The sequence below is a fragment of the Hemitrygon akajei genome, chromosome 12, assembly GCF_048418815.1.
Source record: "Hemitrygon akajei chromosome 12, sHemAka1.3, whole genome shotgun sequence".
Classification (NCBI taxonomy): Eukaryota; Metazoa; Chordata; class Chondrichthyes; order Myliobatiformes; family Dasyatidae; genus Hemitrygon; species Hemitrygon akajei.
Genome location: NC_133135.1, coordinates 40,391,767 through 40,416,405, shown reverse-complemented (window position 1 = coordinate 40,416,405; position 24,639 = coordinate 40,391,767). Strand labels below are relative to the sequence as shown.

Genomic DNA, 24,639 nt, shown 5'->3' with positions numbered 1-24,639 from the left:
GCTTATTATGAACTTGCCCTTCATCTACCTTCAATGCACTTGCTCTTTATCTGTGACACTTTATTTTGCATTCTGTTATTTTTTCACCTTGTACTATTTCAATGCACTGTTGTAATGATCTGTATGAACATTCAAGACAAAATTTTCACTATACTATGTGACAATAATAAGACAATTTATCCTAAACCTAGAAATTATTGTATTCATTTCATTAATCAAATCTCAACCTACATCTATATATTACTCCTTGTCCCCAACCTCTAATTGTTAAATTTTACATCAGACTGCAAAAAAGGGCTTGCAACTCTGCCAAGACATTTACTCAAGTCACTCGTCTGATATCCCCTCTCCCAAATCTTTGATACGTACTACCAGAAAGGACAAGGCAGTGGGAATGTTGGCAGTTGTTGGCTCCTCTCCATCTTCATTCTGGTTTTGAAATTTATTGTTATTTCTTTGTTTCTGAGAGTAATTCCTAGAGCTGCTTATGCAAAAGTACAAAAGAACCTTCAGCAGAAGGTCTGCAGTAGTTCAGGGAAGTCTCAGCCTGAAATGTCGCCTGTACTCTTTTCCATAAAGGCTGCCTGGCCTGCTGAGTTCCTCCAGCATTTTGTGTCCGTTGCTTGGATCTCCAGCCTCTGCAGATTTTCTCTTGTTTATCATTGGCAATGTATTTCCATAAGTAAATATTCAGCTGAAAATATTATTTAAACACAATTCATCCTATTTTTGGAAGGCAAATCCGACACACACTTTCCGATTCCATCTTAGCAGCAAATTCGTGGATGAATTCCCAAGTGGATTTACAAATTCCCTAATGCGACTCTTAACATATAACCATATAACAATTACAGCACGGAAACAGGCCATCTCGGCCCTTCTAGTCCATGCCGAATGCTTACTCTCACCTAATCCCACTGACCCGCACTCAGCCCATAACCCTCCATTCCTTTCCTGTCCATATACCTATCCAATTTTACTTTAAATGACAATACCGAACCTGCCTCTACCACTTCTACAGGAAGCTTGTTCCATGCAGCTACCACTCTCTGAGTAAAGAAATTCCCCCTCGTGTTACCCTTAAACTTTTGCCCCCTAACTCTCAACTCATGTCCTCTTGTTTGAATCTCCCCTACTCTCAATGGATAAAGCGTATCCATGTTAACTCTATCTATCCCCCTCATAATTTTAAATATCTCTATCAAGTCTCCCCTCAACCTTCTACGCTCCAAAGAATAAAGACCTAACTTGTTCAACCTTTCCCTGTAACTTAGGTGCTGAAACCCAAGTAACATCTAGTAAATATTACATCATGATGTAACATCATGACTGTGCAGAAGATTTGACTTAACAGCAAAGTTGCAGAGATTTTCTTGATTCTCATGAAGGGGATGAGGGTTCTATTTTATTTCAACTTTATGGCAATTAAATTGCTCTTGCATTTACTATACACCATTGTGCAGCAGTGTGTTTATCAGCAGGAATCCTTCATGTCAGATTGCAAGTCAGCACCAACATCGATAGGAAGAATTACTCAAAAGCCAATTTAATTGGGAGCCTTTCTAATGACTTAAGGGAGAGAAGAGAATGGAGTGAAAAGGATCCCAGTGTACAAACATGAAATGGAATCTGCAGGCAAGTGAGAGAGTTGTCCCAAACCCGACTTCCCTTTTTACAGCTGTCGAGCTGTGTCAAGAGGAATCCCCTTTACCAGGACTTCAGTCTAAGTCCCCTTAACTTCCCAAGAAGAATTCCTTGGGTATGGCAGATAAACAGTTGCATTATCATCATTAGGGATAAATGACTCCAGTGAGAAGCTGATGGTACCCATCATAATGAAGGTTTGATCTTAATGCTGGACAATTTTTCAGAATAGCTCCAAAACACTGTTGTATGTGAGTAGCAAAGGCCATAAAAGTCCAAATATCTGTTTTGTTTTCTGCATTACTTAATGATATATATTTTTAAACACAGGCAAGAGGTTAGTTAAACTTTGATTAAAAGACGCTGAACTTGTGCAGTATTGCACTCTCAACTTTAGTAAAGTTATTGGGTCTGTTCACATTGAAATAAAGATTTAGTGAATTAATAGGACACAGGTGTAAGGTATGGGAACAACTTGTAAACAGGCTTTTTGAATGGACCAACAAATAATGCAGCATTTTGAAGAGCAAACTGCAGCTGAATAGTCAGAGCAGTAAGACAGAGCATCATTTGGCTAGTGGTTACATACTCTACAAAGCAACCCAAAGTTAAAACTCCCAATAGTTTCAGAAAACTAAAAAAAAATGCTGATTTATGTTCTTACGTGGTCTGTAGATATGTGTTGGAAAGTATATTAACTGGTTGCATCATGGCCTGGTATGGAAATACCAATGGCCTTGAACAAAAATCCAACAAAAAGTAGTAGATACGGCCCAGACCATCGAGGGTAAAGCCCTCCCCACCATTGAGCCCATCTATATGGAGCGCAGTTACTAGAGAGCAGTATTCATCATTGAGAACCTTCACCACCCTGGCCATGCTCCCTTCTCACTGCTGCCATCAGGAAGAAGGTACAGGAGCTTCAGGACTCACACCCAGAACAGTTATTACCCCTCAACCATCAGGGTCTTGAACCAGATGGGATCACTTCACTCAACTTCACTTGCCCCATCACTGAACTACTGAACTGAAGTCAGTTATGGACTCAATTTGAAGAACTCTTCATCTCATGTTCTTGATATTATTGCTTACTTATTTATTATTGTAATTTTTTTGTATTTGCACCATTTGCATTATTTTGCACATTGGCTGTTTGTCTGGCCTGTTAGATGTGGTCATTCATTGATTCTATTGTGTTTCTTGGATTTACTGTCTATGCCTGCAAGGAAATGAATCTCAGTGTTGTATGTGGTGACATATATGTACTTGATAATAAATTTGTTTTGAAATTTGAACTTAAGCTAGACAACAAATATTACCTCATCAGTATTTCCTGTATAGAACAAATGAAAATAATGTCTATTTCTGTTCGTATTACTCAGGTGCCATAAGTTTAACATTATTTCTAAAAGTAAGGGAGAAATAAGACATAATCCTGTTTCCCTCTGCAAAGGAAATTAATTGCATGACCTTTTTACAAAAAATATTATGAAATAGAATTTCTAAGCATGTTCCTTCACTTACAACCCTTGAACCACATGGCCAAAATATTTAGTTCACCATGTCTAGAACCAGAACTACTTACTTGGCAATTGCGCACATTTTACATGTAAAATTAAATGGTGATGTATTCATAAAGAGGTCGGTTACCAATCTTTAGTTCACAGAATAACTAAGAAAGCTAAGTTATAGTTTTAGCCTGATGAAGGGTCTTGGCCCAAAGTGTTGACTGTACTCTTTTCCATAGATGCTGCCTGGCCTGCTGAGTTTCTCCAGCATTTTGTGTGCGTTGCTTGGATTTCCAGCATCTCCAGATTTTTTCTTATTTTTATATTTATTTATATTAACTCTCTGGTGATGAAAGAGAAAGTTCAGCTTTTTTTCCTCACACGTACATCAAAAAAGACAGTGCAAACGTGCTGTTTTGCTTCGACGAGCACAGTCCACGGATTGTGCTGGGGACAGTCAGCAAAGTGTCACCACACTTCCAGCACCAGCACACAACTCACTAACCCAATCCCTCAACCATATGTTGTTGGAATGTAAGCGGAAACTCAAGCAGTCATGGGGAGAGTATGCAAACTGCTTACAGAGGGTAGTGGGAATTAAACGCTGATTGGTGATCACTAGTGATATAAAGTCTTGCCACAGTGCTGCTCATGACGAAACATCAAATCCAAGTTAGTTGATCATAATACTTGACAACAGGAGGATCAAGACTGAAATTTGGTAACAATTTAGATGCTGTATTATACCTATTGCAATAATCTCCTCACTTGTGGAAGACTATTTACACAATCATGTAGATTCTCCTGTTCAAAAATCCACATGATAATGGAAAGCTACGTATCATGAGAGAAATGTTATGGTACAATAACCCACAAATCCAAGCTGAGCAACAATGAAAGGTGAGGCCAAAGCACTTCTAAATAAACAAATAGGCAAAAGAAGATTAAACAACCAATTTTGGTTGAATAATTCACAGTAACATCAGGGCAACCAGGAATCAAATCTTCAGCCAACTTGTGGATGCCGGTGCAGAGTGCATGGAAATGCTAAAAGGAAAAGGATAACGGAATGGATTCAAACTGATTTTACATCAAAAAGGTAGCATTTTTCTCCAAGTGTGAAACATGATATCGTGCCAAGTTTTAATCATAATTTAGTATTTCAGAAGAGATTATAGATCGTTTGATATAAAAGAATGCTGTCTGCTTAAATTTTGATATTTGTATTTTCTCTTCCAGACTTGATGATGAAAGTAACTTAGTTGTACAAACAGCCAGGGAACAGGACAATGAAAATGTACTGGATAAAGCACTTGTGTTAATTGTGGATCGTGTAAAAGGGGCCCCGAATGGAGATGGTAGCTTGAGATTCACTGGGTACCATCAGAGAACAGGGAAAGTAAATATGTGATGTATTTTCATGAACTTTCAATTAGCCTACAAAGCAAATATCCATTTAAGTTTGGGCCTTGTAGCTTCAAAACCAGCAATTTTTTAAATATATCACCCAAATATGTTTGCATATGCTTTTAAAAAATGCATTGTAGTGTATTTGTAAGACTATCTTGAATTAAATCTTCCTTTGGTAGGTGATTGATACAAGGAATTCTGGCCTGTTATGGAGCACTACTTCCGTGAAATCTAATATCAAACAAGGCTACTTCATCTTTGGAGAGCAGGAGGTAGGATTCCTGATGGAAGTATCACTGAAAAAATGTGCAGTTACTGTATAATGAGCATTCTAATTATTATTGAAAATAGTTACGTTGATCAGTATTTTATATAATATTTAAATTCTCAGCTTGTGGAGCTTGTTGATAAGTTTAGTATTTATTGACAATCTCCTGAAGTGCTGTTTCATACAAAGGACCAGGCCATGCTCTTTTCTCACTGCTGCCATCAGGAGGGAGATACAAGTGCCTCAGGGCTCGGACCACCAGGTTTTAGAACAGTTACTAATCCTCCACCATGAGGCTACTGAACAAACTACACTCATTCCACCTCTGCTGTTCCCACAACTGATGGTCTCACTTTAAGGACCCTTTATCTTGTTATTTCATGCTCGTTCTTTATTGCTATTTATTTGCATTTGCGTGACTTGTACAATTACTCTACAATAGATTTGCTAAGCATACCCACGGAAAAGAATCTCAGGGTTGTATGTGGTGACATGTACGTACTCTGATAATAAATTCTACTTTGAACTTTGGACAGCTTGGTGGCTAACATGTGCATTGGTATGGAGTTACACACGGGTCCTACTGACCAAGGAAATAAAATGGTTATTTTCATGATAATCTATTTTTATCTGCAAGGTTATTTTTATTCACATATGAGGCTGCTTACCAAATTAAGAGCCCATAGTATAACAGAAAAGTTACTGGCATAGTTAGTGCATTGGCTGATTGGTAGGAGACAGCAAGTGGGAATAAAAGTATTCTTTTCTGGTTGGCTGCCAGTGACTAGTGGTGTTTTGCTGGGGTCAGTGTTGGGACTGCTTTTTATGCTGTATACCAATTATTTAGATGAAAGAATAGATGGCTTTGTTGCCAAGTTTGCAGATGATACAGAGATTGGTGGAGGGGCAGGTAGTGTTGAGGAAACATGTAGGCTGTAAAAGGACTTAGTCAGGTTAGGAGAATGGGCAAGAAAGTGGCAAATGAAATATAATGTTGGAAAATGCATGGTCCGGCCCTTTGGTAGTAGAAATAAATGTGTGGACTGTTTTCTAAACAGGGAAGAAATCCAAAAATCTGAGGTGCAAAGGGACTTGGGAGTCCTTGTGAATTACACCCTAAGGGCTAACTTGCAGGTAGAGTCAGTGGTGAGGAAGGCAAATGCAATGTTGACATTCATTTCAAGAGGTCCAGAATACAAGAGCAGGGATGTGATGCTGAGGATTTATAAGACACTGGTGAGGTCTCACCTTGAGTATTGTGAATAGCTTCGAGCTCCTCATCTAAGAAAAGCTGAGTTGGCATTGGAGAGGGTTCAGAGGAGGTTCACAAGGATGATTCTGCAAATAAAAGGGTTATCTTACAAGGAATGTTTGATGGCTCTGGGCCAGTATTTGCTGGAATTTAGAAGGATGAGGGAGGATCTCACTGAAACCTTTTGAATATTGAAAGGCTTAGACAGAGTAAATGTGGAAAGGATGTTTCCCATGGTGGAAGGTCTAGGGATTTTGCCATGGGTGGATATGAATGTTTAATTCAAGGATTACTGGCTCAAGTTTGGGGTTATTAGTTCAGTAATGTAAAAGTACTATCATATCCTGCCCATTTATGAAACAGAGACATAATTTGTGTAATATTGCAATCACTTAAGCTAGATTAAACGTTAAAATAATACTCTGTTCATTGCATTTCGGGCGAAGTTCCAGAGAATATAGTTCAGAAATATGAAGATGAAAGTAAAAAAAGATTCTGGAAATCTCAAATAAAAACAGAACACCGGAAATTTATGGGAGGTCAGTCAACATCTGTGGGAAGATAAGTGGGAATAGTGGAAGAAGAAAGAGGAGTTTGCACAAGAGACACTTGACAGTGTTCATGATTGGCTGAAGTGTAGTGTTTGTGGGAATACAATGAATTACATTTTAAAGAAAGTGCCAAGGAAATAAAATTGAATTTGTAAAGTGCAGTGCTAGTATGGTCTAGGGCAGATAGCTTTCATGAGGAATTGAACATAGGGAATGTAGAATATTGTTCAGTCATGGAAAAAAAATGAAGCATTCGGAAGGATTCAGGATGGAGCTCTATCATCAAGTATGGTATTGAAAAAGGGATGTACAATGAACTTAGTGAAGTAGGAGTGGAACTGCCAATTGGAGGGAGTGGTACATGTTTCACAGTTTGAAACATGTCAAAATCAGAAAGGATTCTGAGTTCAGGTAGTTAACATCTGATGAACTAGCTGTGATCCTTCAATGTATGATATTCCATTTTCAAAGAGAAAAATAAAATATTATGTCTCTGTGAACTATTATCTGAATCTGTGACCCCCAAAATAAAATTCTCATGAATGAGTATATCAGCTGCACGTCATTTGTTAACATATTTACTGTAAGTCATGGGGTTGATGCAACAAAGTGTATATAAAGCTGTTGTCCTGTTGGAAGAGAGGCTCCTGGTCGATTTGATACTTCCCATTTCAGCTCCACATCCTGCTTGATGGGTCTACTTGAAATGTACGAACCTAACTGCAGTACTAGTGTCATTTACTGCTGTGAACGAGAAACTGACTACTGATTGACTTGGCTAGTGTGTTCTTTAAATCTTTCCCCATTTGTGAAGAGTTGTCCCTTGTGTGCTCTTTTAAACCTTCCCCTCTCACCTTAAAAGTCAGGCCACACTTGGATTATTGTCTCATAGCTAGGAAAGATTGTGTTGTCATTGGAGAGAGTCCAGAGGAGGTTCACGGGGATGATTCTGGGAATGAAGGGGTTAACATATGAGGAACATTCGGCAGCTTTGGGCCTGTACTCACTGGAATTCAGAAGAATGTGGGGGCATCTCATTGAAACCCACCTAATGTTGAAAGGACTCGATAGGGTGGATGTGGAGAGGATGTTTCCTGTGGTAGGTGTATCCAGAAATAGAGGACCCAGCCTCAAAATTGAGGGGCAACCTATTAGAACAGAAGTAAGGAGGAATTTTTTTTAGCCTAGTGGATCTATGGAAGGTTCTGCCACAAAATGCAGTGGAGGCTAACTCCGAGTGTATATTTAAGGAGGACGTTGATCATTTCCTGATCGGTCAGGGCATCAAAGGATATGGTGATAAGTCAGGTGTGTGGGATTGAATGGGATCTTGGATTAGCTATGATGCAATGGTGGAGTGGACTCAATGGGCTGAATGGCCTAATTCTGCTCCTATGTCTTATGGTCTTATGGTTTAAACCTATGCCCTCTCATTTTAGATTTTCTTACCCTGAGGAAAAAGACTACTCTTGACCTTATCTATGCCCCTCATAATTCTATATAAGCTTACCCATTGGTTACATGCTATCTGGGTCTCTCTTTATAACTCAACCCCTTCAGTCCTGGGAACACCCTTATGAATCTTTCATGCACCCTTTCCTGCTTAATGACATCATTCTAACAGCTAGCTGACCAGAACTGTACACAATGCTCCAAGTGCAATCAGAATCAGGTCCTATTATCACCGGCATGTGTCGTGAAATTTGTTAACTTAGCAGCAGCAGTCCAATGCAATACGTAATATAGAAGAAAAAAAAATGTATTGCATTGAACTGCTGTTGCTAAGTTAACAAATTTCACGACACATGCCGGTGATAATATATCTGACCGCCAACAACTAATGCAGCTGTAACATGATGTTCCAGCTCTTGTCCTCAGTGCCCTGAATTGACGTTTTGCCAACTGAGCCAAAAATGACAATGCTAATTTTTTTGTCCCCACAGATGTCATTCTATGATGTGATGCCTGAAGAGGATATGATTCTGATCATCCGTTTTTACCACTGGCCAGATGGAAATGTCACAACTGCACCTTGGGACATTAACCAGAGCATGGAACAATTAATGGAGAGTGAGGAATGGCTGGTGGCTTGGGGAGTGCTAAAACTGTCAGCACGTGCAGATTCTTGTAAGTTGATAATAATAGACACCAGTTCTGAACATTGGAAGTTCACAGCTGTTTTATGCAAGATTTGGCAAGTTTGTTTTATAGTAAGTGTGGTGAACTACATATACCTGTCTGGACACGCTCCCTGCTGACTGCTCCTGTGGCTCCTCCCACTGACCCCAGTATAAAGGTGATTGAGGCCTGAGCCCGGCCCTCAGTCTCCAGAATGTAGTATGGTGGTCAACTACTGCTTGTTCTTTCTTCCAGTCAATAAAAGCTGATATCTCGCCTTCACATCTCAGAGAGAGTTATTGATGGTGCATCAGTAAGTAAAAGAAACACTAAAGTCAATGATCTCCTGTGGTTGCATCTATATTCGAGAAACTGAACATGGGTTGAAAGACTGCTGTGTGGAGTCCACAGGGGTGACACTGACCGTCTGGTGCCTGCCACTTCAATTCCTCTCCCATTCTGTGTTGTACATGCTCTCCTACACTGGTTATAAGGTTGAGGGACAGCAGCTCACTTTCTGTCTGAGCACGTTACATCCATCTGATCTCAAGTTCAACAACTCCGGACCGCTTGCTTTCAACGTCTGTCTAAGAAATGGTCACTGCTGCTTTGTCATCCATCTGTGATAGTGGCACCGCTGAGCACTGCCAACAGCTTTGCATTTCAGAGCAGACAGACTTTGTGCAGTAACTTGATTTACTGATGTTACAGAAAAGAGGTGAAGGGAGTCGATATCCATATTTTCAGGAGGCTGCAAGAATAGAATGAAGGTCCGGAATAAAAGTTACCATCTTGTAGATGGAGTTGAGTTTAAAGTCACAGTTGTACACTATGGAAACAAGCCCTTTAACCTTTGCATCTCTCCAAACATCCATTATCTCCTGATTCCAATCCTACTATCTTTCTATTTGATTCTCCCCACCTTCCATCATCCCCTCAGGTTCCATTTGCAAACGCACTTGGGGTAAATTACAGTGGCCTAATAATTTTAGCAGCACACCAGTCAATTTGGTTTTTGGAGGAAACTGAAGCAGCTGGAGGAAGCTCATAGAGTCATAAGGAATGAAGCAACAAGTCTTCTAGCTGTGACATTGTGCTGTCTGTTATCAGAATAATATCAAGAATATTCACAGTGCAGAATGGATAGCATAAGACAAAGGACAGAATTAAACCATTTGGTACATTGACACTAATCTGCCATTCATGACTGATTTACTCATGCGTTCTCCTTCCTTTCCTCTGTAACCTTTGACGTCCATACTAATCAAGAACCTATCAACCTCTACAGCTGCCTTTGGCAATGAATTCCACATATTCAGCACCTTCTAGCTAAAAAAATTACTCATCTTTTCTGTTCTAAAGGGACATCCTTCTATTCTGTGCCCTCTGGTCCTAAACTCACTCACTATCGGAAACATCCTCTCCACATCTCCTCTATCTAGGCCTTTCAATATTCAATGCAATCTCACCTCATTCTTCTAAACTCCAGTGAGTGCATGCAAATGTGGCCATCACTGTGTCAATTAGATTTTAGACAGAACGGATTGTCTGTCTATGGTTATGAATGTGGAAAGGTTTATATAGAAAAGCACTGTGATAAATGGCCAAATGTATTGTGAAACTAATTGAAAACATGAATTTAACCAATTAGTTGTTCAAGCCACATGGTGGCATTCTGTAACAGTCCATCTGAGAATAAAGGATCTATTTCAACATCATCATTGGATCATCTCCTGGCCAGACATACTAGAAATGCCATTTTTCATTCCATGTGCTTTTTTAATATCATGAGTTCAAGACCTGTTCTGGCAGTGTAAGTTGGGTGATGAAGTTGTATTGCCGATCTTGCTTTCCAACAAAATGCATTGTGCAAAAATTCTTCATATCACTCATGTTTATCTTGAATTATTTGAAATTAGCATTAGCAACTAAAGCCTAACGTGGGATAGATTATTACACTCAAAGTTTATAAATATTATTTTTGGTACATTAAAAAAAAGTTTTTTTTTGTGTTAACTGCAGACTCCTTGAAGACTCAAAGTCCTGCTGTAACATGGAACACTGGGACTCACACTGTGACATTGTTTCACGTACCTGTCCCTTCTCCTCATGATCTTCTGGTGCTGGTATGCAAGAAGTCCTCCTTCAAAACTTTCCCTACCATTGTTTTAAGTCAAAATTCTTTCATCAAAAAAATTGTATTGTAGTAATATTCAAAGGGGAACCAGTCAAATTGGTTCATTACTCTGCAATATCAGTGATAGTTTGTATTGTGAAGATCTTCATGGGTTTTTGAATTGCCTGTATTGACAAACTATTTCCAAAACTGCTCTATGCCCGCTTGACAAAGTACTAAGCTGGGAATATTAAACTGTAGTATCATGCAGCTGTAGAAGAACTAAAATCATTGTCCTAATATGATAAATGCAGTCAGACCTGATGCAAATAACATTTCAAAGGATGATATAAAATCTAAACGGAAAAACGGATCCACCTCTTCAATGTTCCATACCTTATAAGAGAATCATGTTTCATTGATGGCCTGGACTCTTTAGATTTTGTGTTTTATATTCTGTTTTTTCCACTAGCTTTTTTTTTGTTGTCTTTTGCGTGATTTGTTTTTTTTTTGTGCGTTGAGAGTGGAGTTTGATGTTTTTCTTTCCATGGGTTCCATGGTTTTTCTTCGTTTTGTGGCTGTCTGTGGGGAAGAAGAATCTCAGGATTGTATACTGTATACATTCTTTCATAATAAATGTACTTTAAATCTTTGAATAAGAAGGAAAGCCACTGAATTATTGAAGGCAATATTAGGTGAGGATTATCGCAAGACAATTGTAGTTTGTTGTACAATTGTCTTTGGATCAAACTAGATTTATAATCTCAATGCCATATTGTTGTGATGTGGTGAGATTTGTCATTTAGTTGTTTGTGCTTCTCTTTTTTAAAATCTACAGTCTTTCACTTTGCTAACCTCTGTCCTCTGTTTATATTTGCTTTACTTGGTCTCCATTGTTCCGCTCTAGTCCTGAGAAGAGCCCTCAAATTTCTGATAAACAAACTGGCAAAATTTGTTCCACAGGTGCAATGCCCAGGTGCAACAGACAAGAATATTCTGACCCCAGTGAAGCAGCTCATTAGTAATGCTCATCTCAGCCGAAAAAATGAAATATATTTTGTACCAGCAAAGTGATTGTCATTTTAATTATTATATTTATTATAATTTATTAAAAAACTTGAAATAATAATATTGAAAACAAAATTAGATTATCTCAGAAATATTATTTGTAAATAGAATGGAAAAATATATCCATTTGGAATAATCAAAGTTCTATTATCAAGCTTATCAGATATTAGGAAAAAGAGAAATTGGCTTCAGTTTAAAAATTATGTAACAAGCTGTCAATTTATCTTGTTTTCATGACTGGGAAAATAGTCTGCTTGTTCTGAGGTGAAAGTGTAGAAGTTCTCATGCGTCACATTCATAAGAGATGTTGCATAAGGGTTGAAGCAGACAGAATAAAACCTGATTATTCTCTGATGTAAGCATGTCTTTCCTAAAGCCTGGAGAACACCTGCACGACATATGGCAACCTTACGGGAATGCCACAGTACGACTCCACCTGTTCACTGGCAGCAGACCCGCAGCTCTCATTGCTCCAGAATCGCCTGCTGATACAAACACACCCAAAGAATGGCCTGCCGTAAGTAGCAGCAAATTTGCTTTCAAATAACCTTTACAACTCGGACAATTTGAATGTCTATGTGGCATATTAAATTATAGAGAGAAAATTGCAATCGAATTTTTACCCGATGCGGGTAAACAGTAGCAATAAACAGAGCCATGCACTGTTGTTGGGGATGTGGGAACACATACATGTGGCACATGTGAATCAGATTAAGTATTTAAAAATTATTTAAATGAAGTCAAGAACCTGGTTCAAGCACTCTGGATGTTTCACTGCCATTCCCAAATACTGTTCAGTGCACACTAGCAGCAGAAGCAAATTTCTGCAGCAGCAGGTTTACAGACCTAAAGAGTATTTTTAGCTTGCTTTCTCGAATGAACAGTTTTAATTTCTTTTGCTGCATTATTAGAGATTTTGTTTTGCATTTTTGTTTACTGCAGCCTCTTCCTACCCCCTTTACTTTACTATCTATCAGTCATGGGAGTTTCACTCTGAGTTGCAGGCAAACCTGCTGTGAGAATGGGTGTTTGTTTAGAACTCTTCTTTCGCTCCTTGGATCAGAATTGCAAGAAGGATGCCAAGAAAATTCATCACAGTATCTGAAACAGGTGTTACAAACTTATTTTTTGTCAATCAGCACTACTTGTACAGTTTTTTTTAATTAGTTTTTTTATACATTTTCTACATAGCTACAGATAAAAAACCCCAGATCAAAATGAACATTAATACAGTGCAAAAATAAACATACAATAATAATATGATACAAAGAAAGATAATTGAGAAAGCACCCAAATTGAGGACATGTAAAATTAGTATCCTCCCCAAGCCCCGCAACAAAAAAAACTCCAGACCAACCACAACACAATATAGAGAATATAAATCAGGACAATCAAACCCCCAAAACTGTAAATACACTTAGCAACAGAAGATATTAATGCCTACTACCAACAAAAAAAGGAGCTGAAAGCAAGGGACCGAAAAAAAACTTTAGTCAAGAGGAAGGTTATGAAAGTACTCAATAAAAGGTCCCCAGACCTTAGGGAACTTTAAATCCGAATTAAGAACTGAATAATGAATTTTTTCAAGGTCTAAGCAGGCCATAATGTCGTTAAGCCATTGAGCATGCATGGGCGGGGTAACATCTCTCCATCTAAGGAGGATTAAACGTCTAGCCAGGAGAGAGGCAAAAGATAATATTCGACACTTAGTCGAACTCAGACATAAATCTGTCTCACCCCAGAAACCGAACAAAGCAATTAAAGGGTTAGGTTCTAGGTGGTGATTCAGAATATGCGATAACGTTATGAAGACATCTTTCCAAAATTTTTCCAAGCTAGGACAAAGCCAGTACATATGAATGAGAGAGGCCTCGCCCCTTTTGCATTTATCACAAAGCGGACTGATGTTAGGGTAAAATCGAGATAGTTTAGATTTAGACATATGGGCTCTATGAACAATCTTAAGCTGTAAAAGGCAATGGCGAGCACAAAGAGAGGTTGAATTAATTTGAGAATCGAGTCCCAAGTCTCATCAGATAAGGAGGTATTTAAATTATGCTCCCATGCCATTTTAATTTTATCCACAGGGGCACGTTGTAAGGCTGCTAATTTATCACGAATAGATGATATTAAACCTTTACCTAGTGGATTAATAGAAAGAAATAAGTCCCAGTTTTCTTTGTGATATTTCTTCTTTATTAGATTTTGCAAGTGTGAGGTATATTTTGGAAGGTCAAATGCAAGAGGAAAGTAGACAGTAAATGGCAGTTGCCCTCAGAGTGTTGATGTACAGAGGGGTCTTTGGGGCTCCCTGACAGTGACAACATCGGTAGATAGATAGGGTGGTAAAGATATACGTCAAGCTTGCCTTTATTACAGGAAAAGTTCTAGATTCTAGCATGGATAAAGCAGTGGCTGATTGGCAAGAGGCAAAGAATGGGAATAAAGGGAGCCTTTTCTGGTTGGCTGCTGATGGCTAGTGCTGTTCCACAGCGGTCTGTATTGGGACCGATACTTTTTACATTATATGTCAGTGATTTGGATGATGGAATTGATGGCTTTGTTGCTAAGTTTGCAGACAATATTAGGTGGAGGGGCAGGTAGTTTTGAAGAAGTAGAGAGGCTCCAAAAGGATTTAGACAGATTAGTAGAATGGGCAAAGAGGTGGCAGATGGAATACAGTGTCTGGAAGTATATGCACTATGGTAGAAGAAATGAAAGGGATGATTATTTTCTAAATGGAGAGAAAATACAAAAAAATGAGGGGAGATGGATAAACAGGGATTGTTTTTGTTGGACAATGGATAGCAATATATAAAATAGAGAGGAATGAATAGGGTAGTCAGTCAGAGTCTTTTCTCAGGGTGGAAATAACAAAGAAAACATAGAAACATAGAAAACCTACAGCAGAATACACAGAATACAGGCCCTTTGGCCCACAAAGCTGTGCTGAACATGTCCTTACCTTAGAAATTACCTAGGGTTACCCATAGCCCTCTATTTTTCTAAGCTCCATGTACCTATCAAAAAGTCTCTTAAAAGACCCTATGGTATTCACCTCCACCACCGTTGCTTACAGCCCATTCCACACACTCACCACTCTCTGCGTAAAAAATTTGCCCCTGACATCTTCTCTGTACCTACTCCCCAGCACCTTAAAACCGTGCCCTCTCATGTTTGCCATTTCAGCCCTGGGAAAAAGCCTCTGACTATCCATACGATCAATACCTCTCATTATCTTGTACACCTCTATCAGGTCACCTCTCATCTTCCGTAACTCCAAGGAAAACAGGCCAAGTTCACTCAACCTATTCTCATAGGGCATGCTCCCCAATCCAGGTAACATCCTTGTAAATCTTCTCTGCACCTTTTCTGTAGTTTCCACATCCTTCCTGTGGTGAGGCGACCAGAACTGTGTACAGTACTCCAAGAGGGGTCTGACCAGGGTCCTATATAGCCGTAACATTACTTCTCAGTTCTTAAACTCAGTCCCACGGTTGATGAAGGCCAATGCATCCATATGCCTTCTTAACCACACAGTCAACCTGCGCAGCAGCTTTGAGTGTCCTATGGACTCGAACCCCAAGATCCCTCTGATCCTCCACACTACTAAGGGTCTTACCATTAATACTATATTCTGCCATCATATTTGACCTACCAAAATGAACCACCTCATACATATCTGGGCTCAACTCCATCTGCCACTTCTCAGCCCAGTTTTGCATCCTATCGATGTCCCACTGTAACCTCTGACAGCCCTCCATACTATCCACAACAACCCCAACCTTTGTGTCATCAGCAAATTTACTAACCTATCCCTCCACTTTCTCATCCAGGTCATTGATAAAAATCACGAAGATAAGGGGTCCTAGAACAGATCCCTGAAGCACACCACTGGTCACCGACCTCCATGCAGAAATTGACCTGTCTACTACCACTCTTTGCCTTCTGTGGGCAAGCCAATTCTTGATCCACAAAGCAAAGTCCCCTTGGATCCCATGCCTCCTTACTTTCTCAATAAGCCTTGCATGGGGTACCTTATCAAATGCCTTGCTGAAATCCATATACACTACATCTACTGCTCTACATTCATCAATGTGCTTAGTCACATCCTCAAAAAATTCAATCAGGCTCGCAAGGCATGACCTACCTTTGACAAAGCCATGCTGACTATTCCTAATCATATTATGCCTCTCCAAATGTTCATAAATCCTGCCTCTCAGGATCTTCTCCATCAACTTACCAACTACTGCAGTAAGACTCACAGATCTATAATTTCCTGGGCTATCTCTACTCCTTTTCTTGAATAAAGGAACAACATCTGCAACCCTCCAATCCTCCGAAACCTCTCCCATCCTCGTTGATGATGCAAAGATCATCGCCAGAGGATCATCAATCTCCTCCCTCGCCTCCCACAGTAAGTAGCCTGGAGTATACCTCATCCGGTCCCAGTGACTTATCTAACTTAATGCTTTTCAAAAGCTTAGCACATCCTCTCTCTTGATATCTATATGCTCAAGCTTTTCAGTCTGCTGCAAGTCATCACTACAATCACCAACGTCCTTTTCCGAGGTGAATACTAAAGCAAAGTATTCATTAAGTACTTCCACTATCTCCACCGGTTCCATACACACTTTTCCACTATCCTATTTAGTGGTCCTATTCTCTCATGTCTTATCCTCTTGCTGTTCACATACTTGTAGAATGCCTTGGAGTTTTCTTTAATCCTGCTCACCATGGCCTTCTCATGCCCCTTCTGGCTCTCCTAATTTCTTTCTTGAGTTCCTTCCTGCTAGCCTTATAATCTTCCAGATCTCTATCATTACCTAGTTTTTTGAACCTTTCGTAAACTTTTCTTCCTGTACCTACTATCCTTTCCCTGTCTCATTGGAACGTACCTAGGCAGAACTCCACACAAATATCCCCTGAAGATTTGCCACATTTCTGCTGTACATTTCCCTGAGAACATTTGTTCCCAATTTATACTTCCAAGTTCTTGCCTGATATCTTCATATTTCCCCTTACTCTAATTAAACACTTTTCTAACGTCTGTTCCTATCCCTCTCCAATGCAATGGTAAAGGAGATAGAATTATGATCACTTTCTCCAAAATGCTCTCCCACTGAGAGATCTGACACCTGATCAGGTTCATTTCCCAATACCAAATCAAGTACAGCCTCTCCTCTTGTAGGCTTATCTACACACTGTGTCAAGAAACTTTCTTGAACACACCGAACAAATTCCACCCCATCTAAACCCCTTACTCTAGGGACATGCCAATTTGTATTTCGGAAATTAAAATCTCCCAACACGACAACCCTGTTATTATTACACCTTTCCAGAATCTGTCTCCCTATCTGCTCCTCGATATCCCTGTTACTATTGGGTGGTCTATAAAAAACACCCAGTAGAGTTATTGACTCCTTGTTTCTAACTACAGAGACTCAGTAGATAATCCCTCCATGACTTCCTCCTTTTCTGCAGCCGTGACACTACCTCTGATCAGCAGTGCCACGCCCCCATCTCTTTTGCCTCCCTCCCTGTCCTTTCTGAAACATCTAAAGCCTGGCATTCTAAGTAACCATTCCTACCCTTGAGCCATCCAAGTCTCTGTAATGGCCACAACATCATAGCACCAAGTACTGATCCACGCTCTAAGCTCATCCACTTTGTTCATGATGCTTCTTGCATTAAAATAGACACATCTCAAACCATCGGTCTGTTCTCTATCACCCTCTCCCTCTCACACTGCCTACAAGCTTTCCTCATTTCTGAGCCAACCGCCTCCTCCTCTGTTTCTTCAGTTCGGTTCCCACCCCCCAACAATTCTAGTTTAAACTCTCCCCAATAGCCTTAGCAAACCTCCCTGTCAGGACATTGGTCCCAATGATCCAGAAATCTGAATCCCTGCCCCCTTCTCCAATCCCTCAGCCATGCATTTATCCTCTACCTCACTCTATTCCTATACTCACTGTCACGTGGTACAGACAGTAATCCCAAGATCAATACCTTTGTGGTCCTGCTTCTCTCCTAACTCCCTGTAGTCTGTTTTCAGGACCTCCTCCCTTTTCCCACCTATGTCATTGGTACCAATATGTACCATGACCTCTGGCTGTTCACCTTCCCACTTCAGGATATCATGGATGCGATCAAAAACATCCCAGACCCTGGCACCTGGGAGGCAAACTACCATCTGCGTTTCTTTCCTGCATCCACAGAATCACCTGTCTGACCCCCTAACTATAGAATCCCCAATCACTACTGCCATCCTCTTCCTTTCCCTACCCTTCTGAGCCACAGGACCAGACTCTGTTGCCACCGTTGCTTCCCCCAGGTTGGTTATCCTCCCCAACAGTACTCAAACAGGGGTACTTATTGTTAAAGGGGATGGTCACAGGGGTACTCTCTAGAATCTGACTCTTGTCCTTCCCTCTCCTGACTGACTGTTACCCACTTACCTGTCTCCTGAGGACCCAGTGTGACTACTTGCCTGTAGCTCCTCTCTATCGCCTTCTCACTCTCCCTGACCAGATGAAGGTCATTGAGCTGCATCTCCAATTCACTAACTCGGTCCCTAAGGAGCTGCAGCTCGACGCACCTGGCACAAATGTGGCTGACTGGGAGGCTGGGAGTCTCCCAGACATCCCACATCTGACACCCAATACAGAACACCAGCCTCACAGATATACTTCCTATTCCTCACAAGTAGCTTACCTCGCCTCGACCTATTAGCACTGAAGCCTTGTTGAACCCAAGCCCTCCTACTCTGACTCTCTCTACTCTACACCCGCTCTATAAAGCTGTCTTTTTAAAATCCTTCCCTCCGGTCTAACTCGCCGACATCCATGCACTTGCGCAGTTGTGCCTCGATCAAACCGCTGAGGGAAAAAACTGTCTTTTGTAAAATCCTTCCCGCCCAAATACTAGATAGCAGAAGCTTAAGGCAAGAGGGAAAATTTTAAGTGAGATATGTTAACTATTTTTCACAAAGGGTGGTAGAGATGGTGGAAGCAGATATGACAGCAACAGTTAACAAATATTTTGAAAAATACATGAACAGCTGGGGAACAGTGGGATACTGAGCAAGCAGATGGGATTAGATTGGCAGACACAATGACTGCAAGGCCTGTTCATGTGTTTTATTGTTCTAGATTTACTACCCGCTAATTAGGGGCTCTGCTTCTGAGTCAGGCAAAAAATGAAGGTGAGGGTCGGATGAGCCAAGGAAGTAGGTCTCTGGAATAGGAGTGTGGATAAAAAGCAAGGGAGGTTTTGGTGGGGTGGAAAGTCAAGGAAAGTAAGCCCAGTGATAAAGAAAGCAGAGGTGTACATCACGTTTCCAGGGAAGGTGGAGCTGGGAATGAGGAGAAACTGGGTCAATGACAGGGGCATGGAATGAAGGTGACAGTCAAGATCCAGGAAATGCAAGGTAGGTCAGGGAATAGGGGAAGGCAATGTCACCTATTTTTAATTTATTTACACACTAATTCATTTATTGTCATCTGGATATCACTGACAATGCCAGCATTGCTCATCCCTAAACGCCCTTGATAAAATTGTTGTGAGCTGCTGTGGTCCTTTTGTTGAACGTCCTCCTACACTGATGTCAGGGAGGGAGTACCAGGATTTGGACGTGTGAACAAGATGGGACAGTGATACTTTTCCATGACAGGATGGTGTGGAGCTTGTGTGAGAACCTGTAGATGGGGTTCTTGTTCACTTACTGTCCTTGTCATTCATCAAGGTAAGGGTCAAGCGACATGCCAACACAGAATGCTGTCAAGGAGGATTATCACCAGGAAAAAAAAAAGAGGAACTTTAGTTCCTAAGTAAGAAACATCACCAAAGCAAAAGCAAAAGGAATTGCCTTGCTACCAAACCCCATACACCTGTCTTCTTGCCATATCCTTTGATGCCCTCACCAATCAGGATGCCCTTGTCCATTTGTCACTCCCAACTGATCTCCCTCCTGGCATTCATCCTTGCAAACGGAACAAGTGCTACACCTGCTCCCTCATTTAGGGCCTCAAACAGTCCTTCAGGTGAGGCAACACTTCACCTGTGAGTCTGTTGGCGTCATCTACCGTATTGGCTGCTCCTGGTGTGGCTTTCTGTACATCAGTGAGACCCGACATAGGTTGGGAGACCACTTTACTGAGCACCTACGCGCTGTCCGCCAGAAAAAGCAGGATCTCCCAGTAGCCATCCATTTTAATTCCACTTCCCATTCCCATTCCAATATGTCAGTCCGTGGTCTCTTCTACTGTCATGATGAGGCCACACTCAGGTTGGAGGAGCAACACCTTATACTCTGTCTGGGTAGCCTCCAACCTGATGATCAGAACATCAAGTTCTTGAACTTCTGGTAATGAACCCCCTTCACCATTCCCCATCCCCTTTTCCCTTCCTCACCTCATCTCCTTTCCTCCCCATCACCTCCCTCTGGTGCTCCTCCCCCCTTTTCTTTCTTCCATGACCTTCTGTCCTCTCCTATTAGATTCCTCCTTCTCCAGCCCTGTATCTCTTTCACCAATCAACTTCCCAGCCCTTTACTTCACCCCTTTTCTTTACCTCCAGTTCAGATCAAGGGTCTTGGCCCGAAATGTCGACTGTTTACTGTTTTCTATAGGTGCTGCCTGGCCTGCTGAGTTCCTCCAGCATTTGATATGTGTTGCTTTTATAACTTATCTCCACACACAATATTATTTAGCTTGTCTACATACATCATGCAAGACAATCGCCACCATCTTTGCCATTTACTGGAGGTGATGGATTTGACCTGTATATCGATGGGGCGCGATTCCTCCCAGATGCTGTCACCGTCAGCAGAGTTACTGGCCGAATGTTTGACCGGAACTATAACCAGTGAGTACAGATTGTTTTGTGCAAGAGCAGTAACTTTTAAGCTTGGGGTAGAAAATGCCATCAATTTTCATTTTAGTACATATTTTCTTTTAATCTACTGTTAAGATTAGACTTTTGCAGTGCAAAAGATTAGGCTTTTGCTTTCTCCACGACGAGACTGCTGTTGTATTTTTATATTTCAATGGGGGCCTCTAGTGGCAACATACTTGACAAATGTTCCGGTCAGAATCCAGCAATGGAAAGCTCTAGATCCAATTTACCTAAACGCCACTGGCAATATCCAGATGTAATTATAACTCCTTTGAGGAGGTGGTCATCCATCAAGGCTAGAATCCCTCCAAAAATTATAGGCCTAATTATCAGTGTTTACAATTGAGCTTCCTGAATTTGCTTCCTTATGAGGGCTGCACTGATTTGGTCAACTTAGTGTTTTTTAGGCCGTGAATTGGCTTGAGCAGCTGTTATTTTATAGAGTAATTCTGCCATGATTTCCTCTCAAAATAAGCATTGAATTATCTGTTGATAGTGGCTGACTGACCTCATTAAGGAAACATGACCAGTTGGACAAGGCATTGGATGCCCCTTAGACTGACTCAATTACAGAGTTCCAGGAGGAGAGGAGAAAAATTTGGGGGATAAAGCATGCCTAGTTTCTGGCAAAACTTTATAAATGTCAACTTTATTTGATAGTTCTTCCTTGTCTTTACCAGTGTAGAAGTATTAAGCAGTTTAGTTACGAAGCAGTTGAATGACACTGTTGCCATAAATTATATGTTAAAATCAACTAATATCAATTGCATCTCAAAATCAATGGAATCCTGGAGAAACGCAATGAACATTTTTTTCTGTACAGCCAATGTGCAAATTTAAACCTAAAGCACGTGGTTAGAACTTCCAGTTGGTTTCAAATATTCACAATCTTCGATCGTTTTTCCTGAGCTTCTGAGGGTTCATCACTTTCACTTGGACAAGCAGCAGAAGTGAAAGTCCATCCAAAGCCACATCACAATATTCAAATCTGTTGACTTGATTTTTCTTTTGCCTGAAGAAGAATGGACACTTTTCCCTTACCTCTTATATGATGGAATAAGACATTCAGAGATCATTAGTAATGTGTTCTGTTTTAGAAACGTTTATTAAAAGGGCTTCCCACTGGCTGATGTTGCAAAGTGAATGTATTTCTCAACTGATTAACATTAAAATTACGGTGAAACTCACATTTATCAGTTATATACTACTTCACATAAAACATATCTTCCTTCATCCTTTTACTTCCATTTTGTCAAAGAATTGGTCCAAGCATATCTTCGGGGATTGATCTGAACAGTAACATATTTGAGCCCTTTTACGATCACCGTGTCGAATTCCGGAACCCTCGGATGCCACCATCAGCTACGTTACTACTTAAGGTAATTGCAAATTCATAGGTATTTACTGCATATTGGCAGAAAAATAACCACAGTGTGCAATGGAATATGTGGAAATCAAGTATATATCTGCTGGGCGTCAATCCAGTAGAATAATGCCAGAAAATGAAAGCAGGATTCAATTTAACACATACATTTAATACGGGGCCATAAATAGAATGCTTAATTATATTGCTTGGAACATAACAAAGCTGTAGAGCAAAGGAATCAGTGAACGTGTATGTTATTGAAGTCTGCTTGACGCAGGAGGACAGTTCACACTCCCGAAGTGAAAGTTGAAAGATCACAGTGAACACTTCAGCCAGCTGATTGGCACATGTCTTCAGTTCTTGGTGAGGTACCCCATCTGGACTGGATGCTTTTCATGGCTTTACCCTCCTGAAGGATGCTCGCACTTTGGCCTCAGAGACTGAAGTCACAGGGTCATCTGGGGCTGTGGAAGTTCATTGAAGTTCCTCCCCTTTGATGGTCAAAGTGGGCATAAAAGGCATTGCGCTTATCTGGGAGCAAAGCTCTGTTGTCACCTATGTTGCAAAGGGAATTGAGTACAAGAGCAAGGAAATCCTTTTGCATTTGTACAGAGCCCTGGTGAGACCACACCTGGAGTATTGTTTACAGTTTTGGTATCCAGGGTTAAGGAAGGACATCCTGGCTGTAGAGGAAGTGCAGCGTAGATTCACGAGGTTAATTCCTGGGATGTCTGGACTGTCTTACGCAGAGAGGTTAGAGAGACTGGGCTTGTATACGCTGGGATTAAGGAGATTGAGAGGGGATCTGATTGAAACAGATAAAATTATTAAGGGATTGGACAAGATAGAGGCAGGAAATATGTTCCAGATGCTGGGAGAGTCCAGTACCAGAGGGCATGGTTTGAGAATAAGGGGTAGGTCATTTAGGACAGAGTTAAGGAAAAACTTCTTCTCCCAGAGAGTTGTGGGGGTCTGGAATGCACTGCCTCGGAAGGTAGTGGAGGCCAATTCTCTGGATGCTTTCAAGAAGGAGCTAGATAGGTATCTTATGGATAGGGGAATCAAGGGATATAGGGACAAGGCAGGAACCGGGTATTGATAGTAGTTGATCAGCCATGATCTCAAAATGGCAGTGCAGGCTCGAAGGGCCGAATGGTCTACTTCTGCACCTATTGTCTATTGTCTATTATCTATTGTCTATTGCTTGGTTTTGTATGATTCTGAAATCATGCTTTTCTCACTTAACAACCTTAGCTTAATCGAGATCTGCTTAAATTTAGAGAGTGACTGTGATGGTTTAATAGTTATTCCCAGTTTTGGAAGGCTCCGTTTGTGAAGTCTACTTGCAATGTTGCTGTTCCTTAAGAGCAGAGTGCTAGGAATGATGGGTTAAATGCCAGAATCAGCATGTCAAGAGTTTTCAGAGTTCTAAATGAAAGAGAATGATGATTATAATCCACAGAAATCATTTTGAGGGTCAGAAATAAAACTATTTAACACTTCGAATTTAAGAACATGAGTTTAAGATTCAAATGATTGAAATTGTAATTGATTTGCCAAGATACAGAGACGAGCTTATCCTGCATGTTGTTACGTATTTGGGGAAGGGAACAGAGAATGGAAATGTAATTTAAAAAATATCTCACTGGAATAGATTAACAGAAATTTGAGTTTACCAAGACTTCTAAAAACTGTTAATAAAATGATTCAAAGGGCAAAAGAAATAGATGAGATATATAGGGGCAATTCAATACAGAAGCAAAGAGAGGCGTGAATATGTACAGACTCATTGGAGCTCTATATTTACTTTTAGACACCCTAGCAAAGGATAATAACTTCATTTTAAAAGTGTGTACTGTATTAACTGACTCCATGTTAGAAATGAAAGGATAGTAGTGTAATCTTGTGTTGAAAATTTTTATGTATGTTCATTAGAGCAGTGAATGATGGAAACACAATAAATGCTCTGATGGGATTTGAAATTGGAATTATGATTGTCATGTGTACTGAGATACAGTGAAAAACCTGTCTTGCCTACTGTTCATACAGGTCACTATCCTAAATAACAATGCAGATAAAGTATAAAAGCTACAGAGTAAGTGTAGTACAGGTAGACAATAAGATGCAAGATTATTACAAGGTCAACGGTCCAACTTATCTCACTAGGGAACTATTTAATAGACGTATAACAGTACGGTAGAAGGTGTCTATATGCTTTAGCCTGATCTCTAGTTGATGATCGATACCTATCAAACTAGCTTACAAAGAAAGTGTAAAGGAATCAATGTTAAAGTGGATGGAAAGGGTGGAAGATTGTTTGAACAGTGGCATTACAGGCTGTTTGGGGCCTTTGTACTTGATAAAAGTGCGAATGCAGATCAAGAACAAACAGAAAATGGTTCAATTTAGATTTCTAATGCCAATGTAATACTTTCAAATTGAG

The 24,639-nt window shown here is 40.4% G+C and overlaps 2 protein-coding genes across 2 annotated transcripts in view; both read left to right on the top strand.

The window, feature by feature from the left end:
- The window catches only part of ccdc17 (coiled-coil domain containing 17), a 92,092-nt gene extending 80,203 nt beyond the window's left edge, over positions 1-11,889 (top strand). The window contains exons 16-19 of the mRNA XM_073062443.1: positions 4,392-4,551; positions 4,742-4,834; positions 8,577-8,760; positions 11,831-11,889. Coding sequence (XP_072918544.1) covers positions 4,392-4,551; positions 4,742-4,834; positions 8,577-8,760; positions 11,831-11,889 — 496 coding nt within the window. The remainder of the gene's footprint in view (positions 1-4,391; positions 4,552-4,741; positions 4,835-8,576; positions 8,761-11,830) is intronic.
- Positions 11,890-12,296: 407 nt separating this feature from the next.
- Positions 12,297-24,639, top strand: part of LOC140736622 (uncharacterized) — a 38,387-nt gene continuing 26,044 nt past the window's right edge. Inside the window, exons 1-3 of the mRNA XM_073062442.1 lie at positions 12,297-12,452; positions 20,646-20,800; positions 22,089-22,209. Of these exons, the coding sequence (XP_072918543.1) occupies positions 12,297-12,452; positions 20,646-20,800; positions 22,089-22,209 (432 nt within the window). The remainder of the gene's footprint in view (positions 12,453-20,645; positions 20,801-22,088; positions 22,210-24,639) is intronic.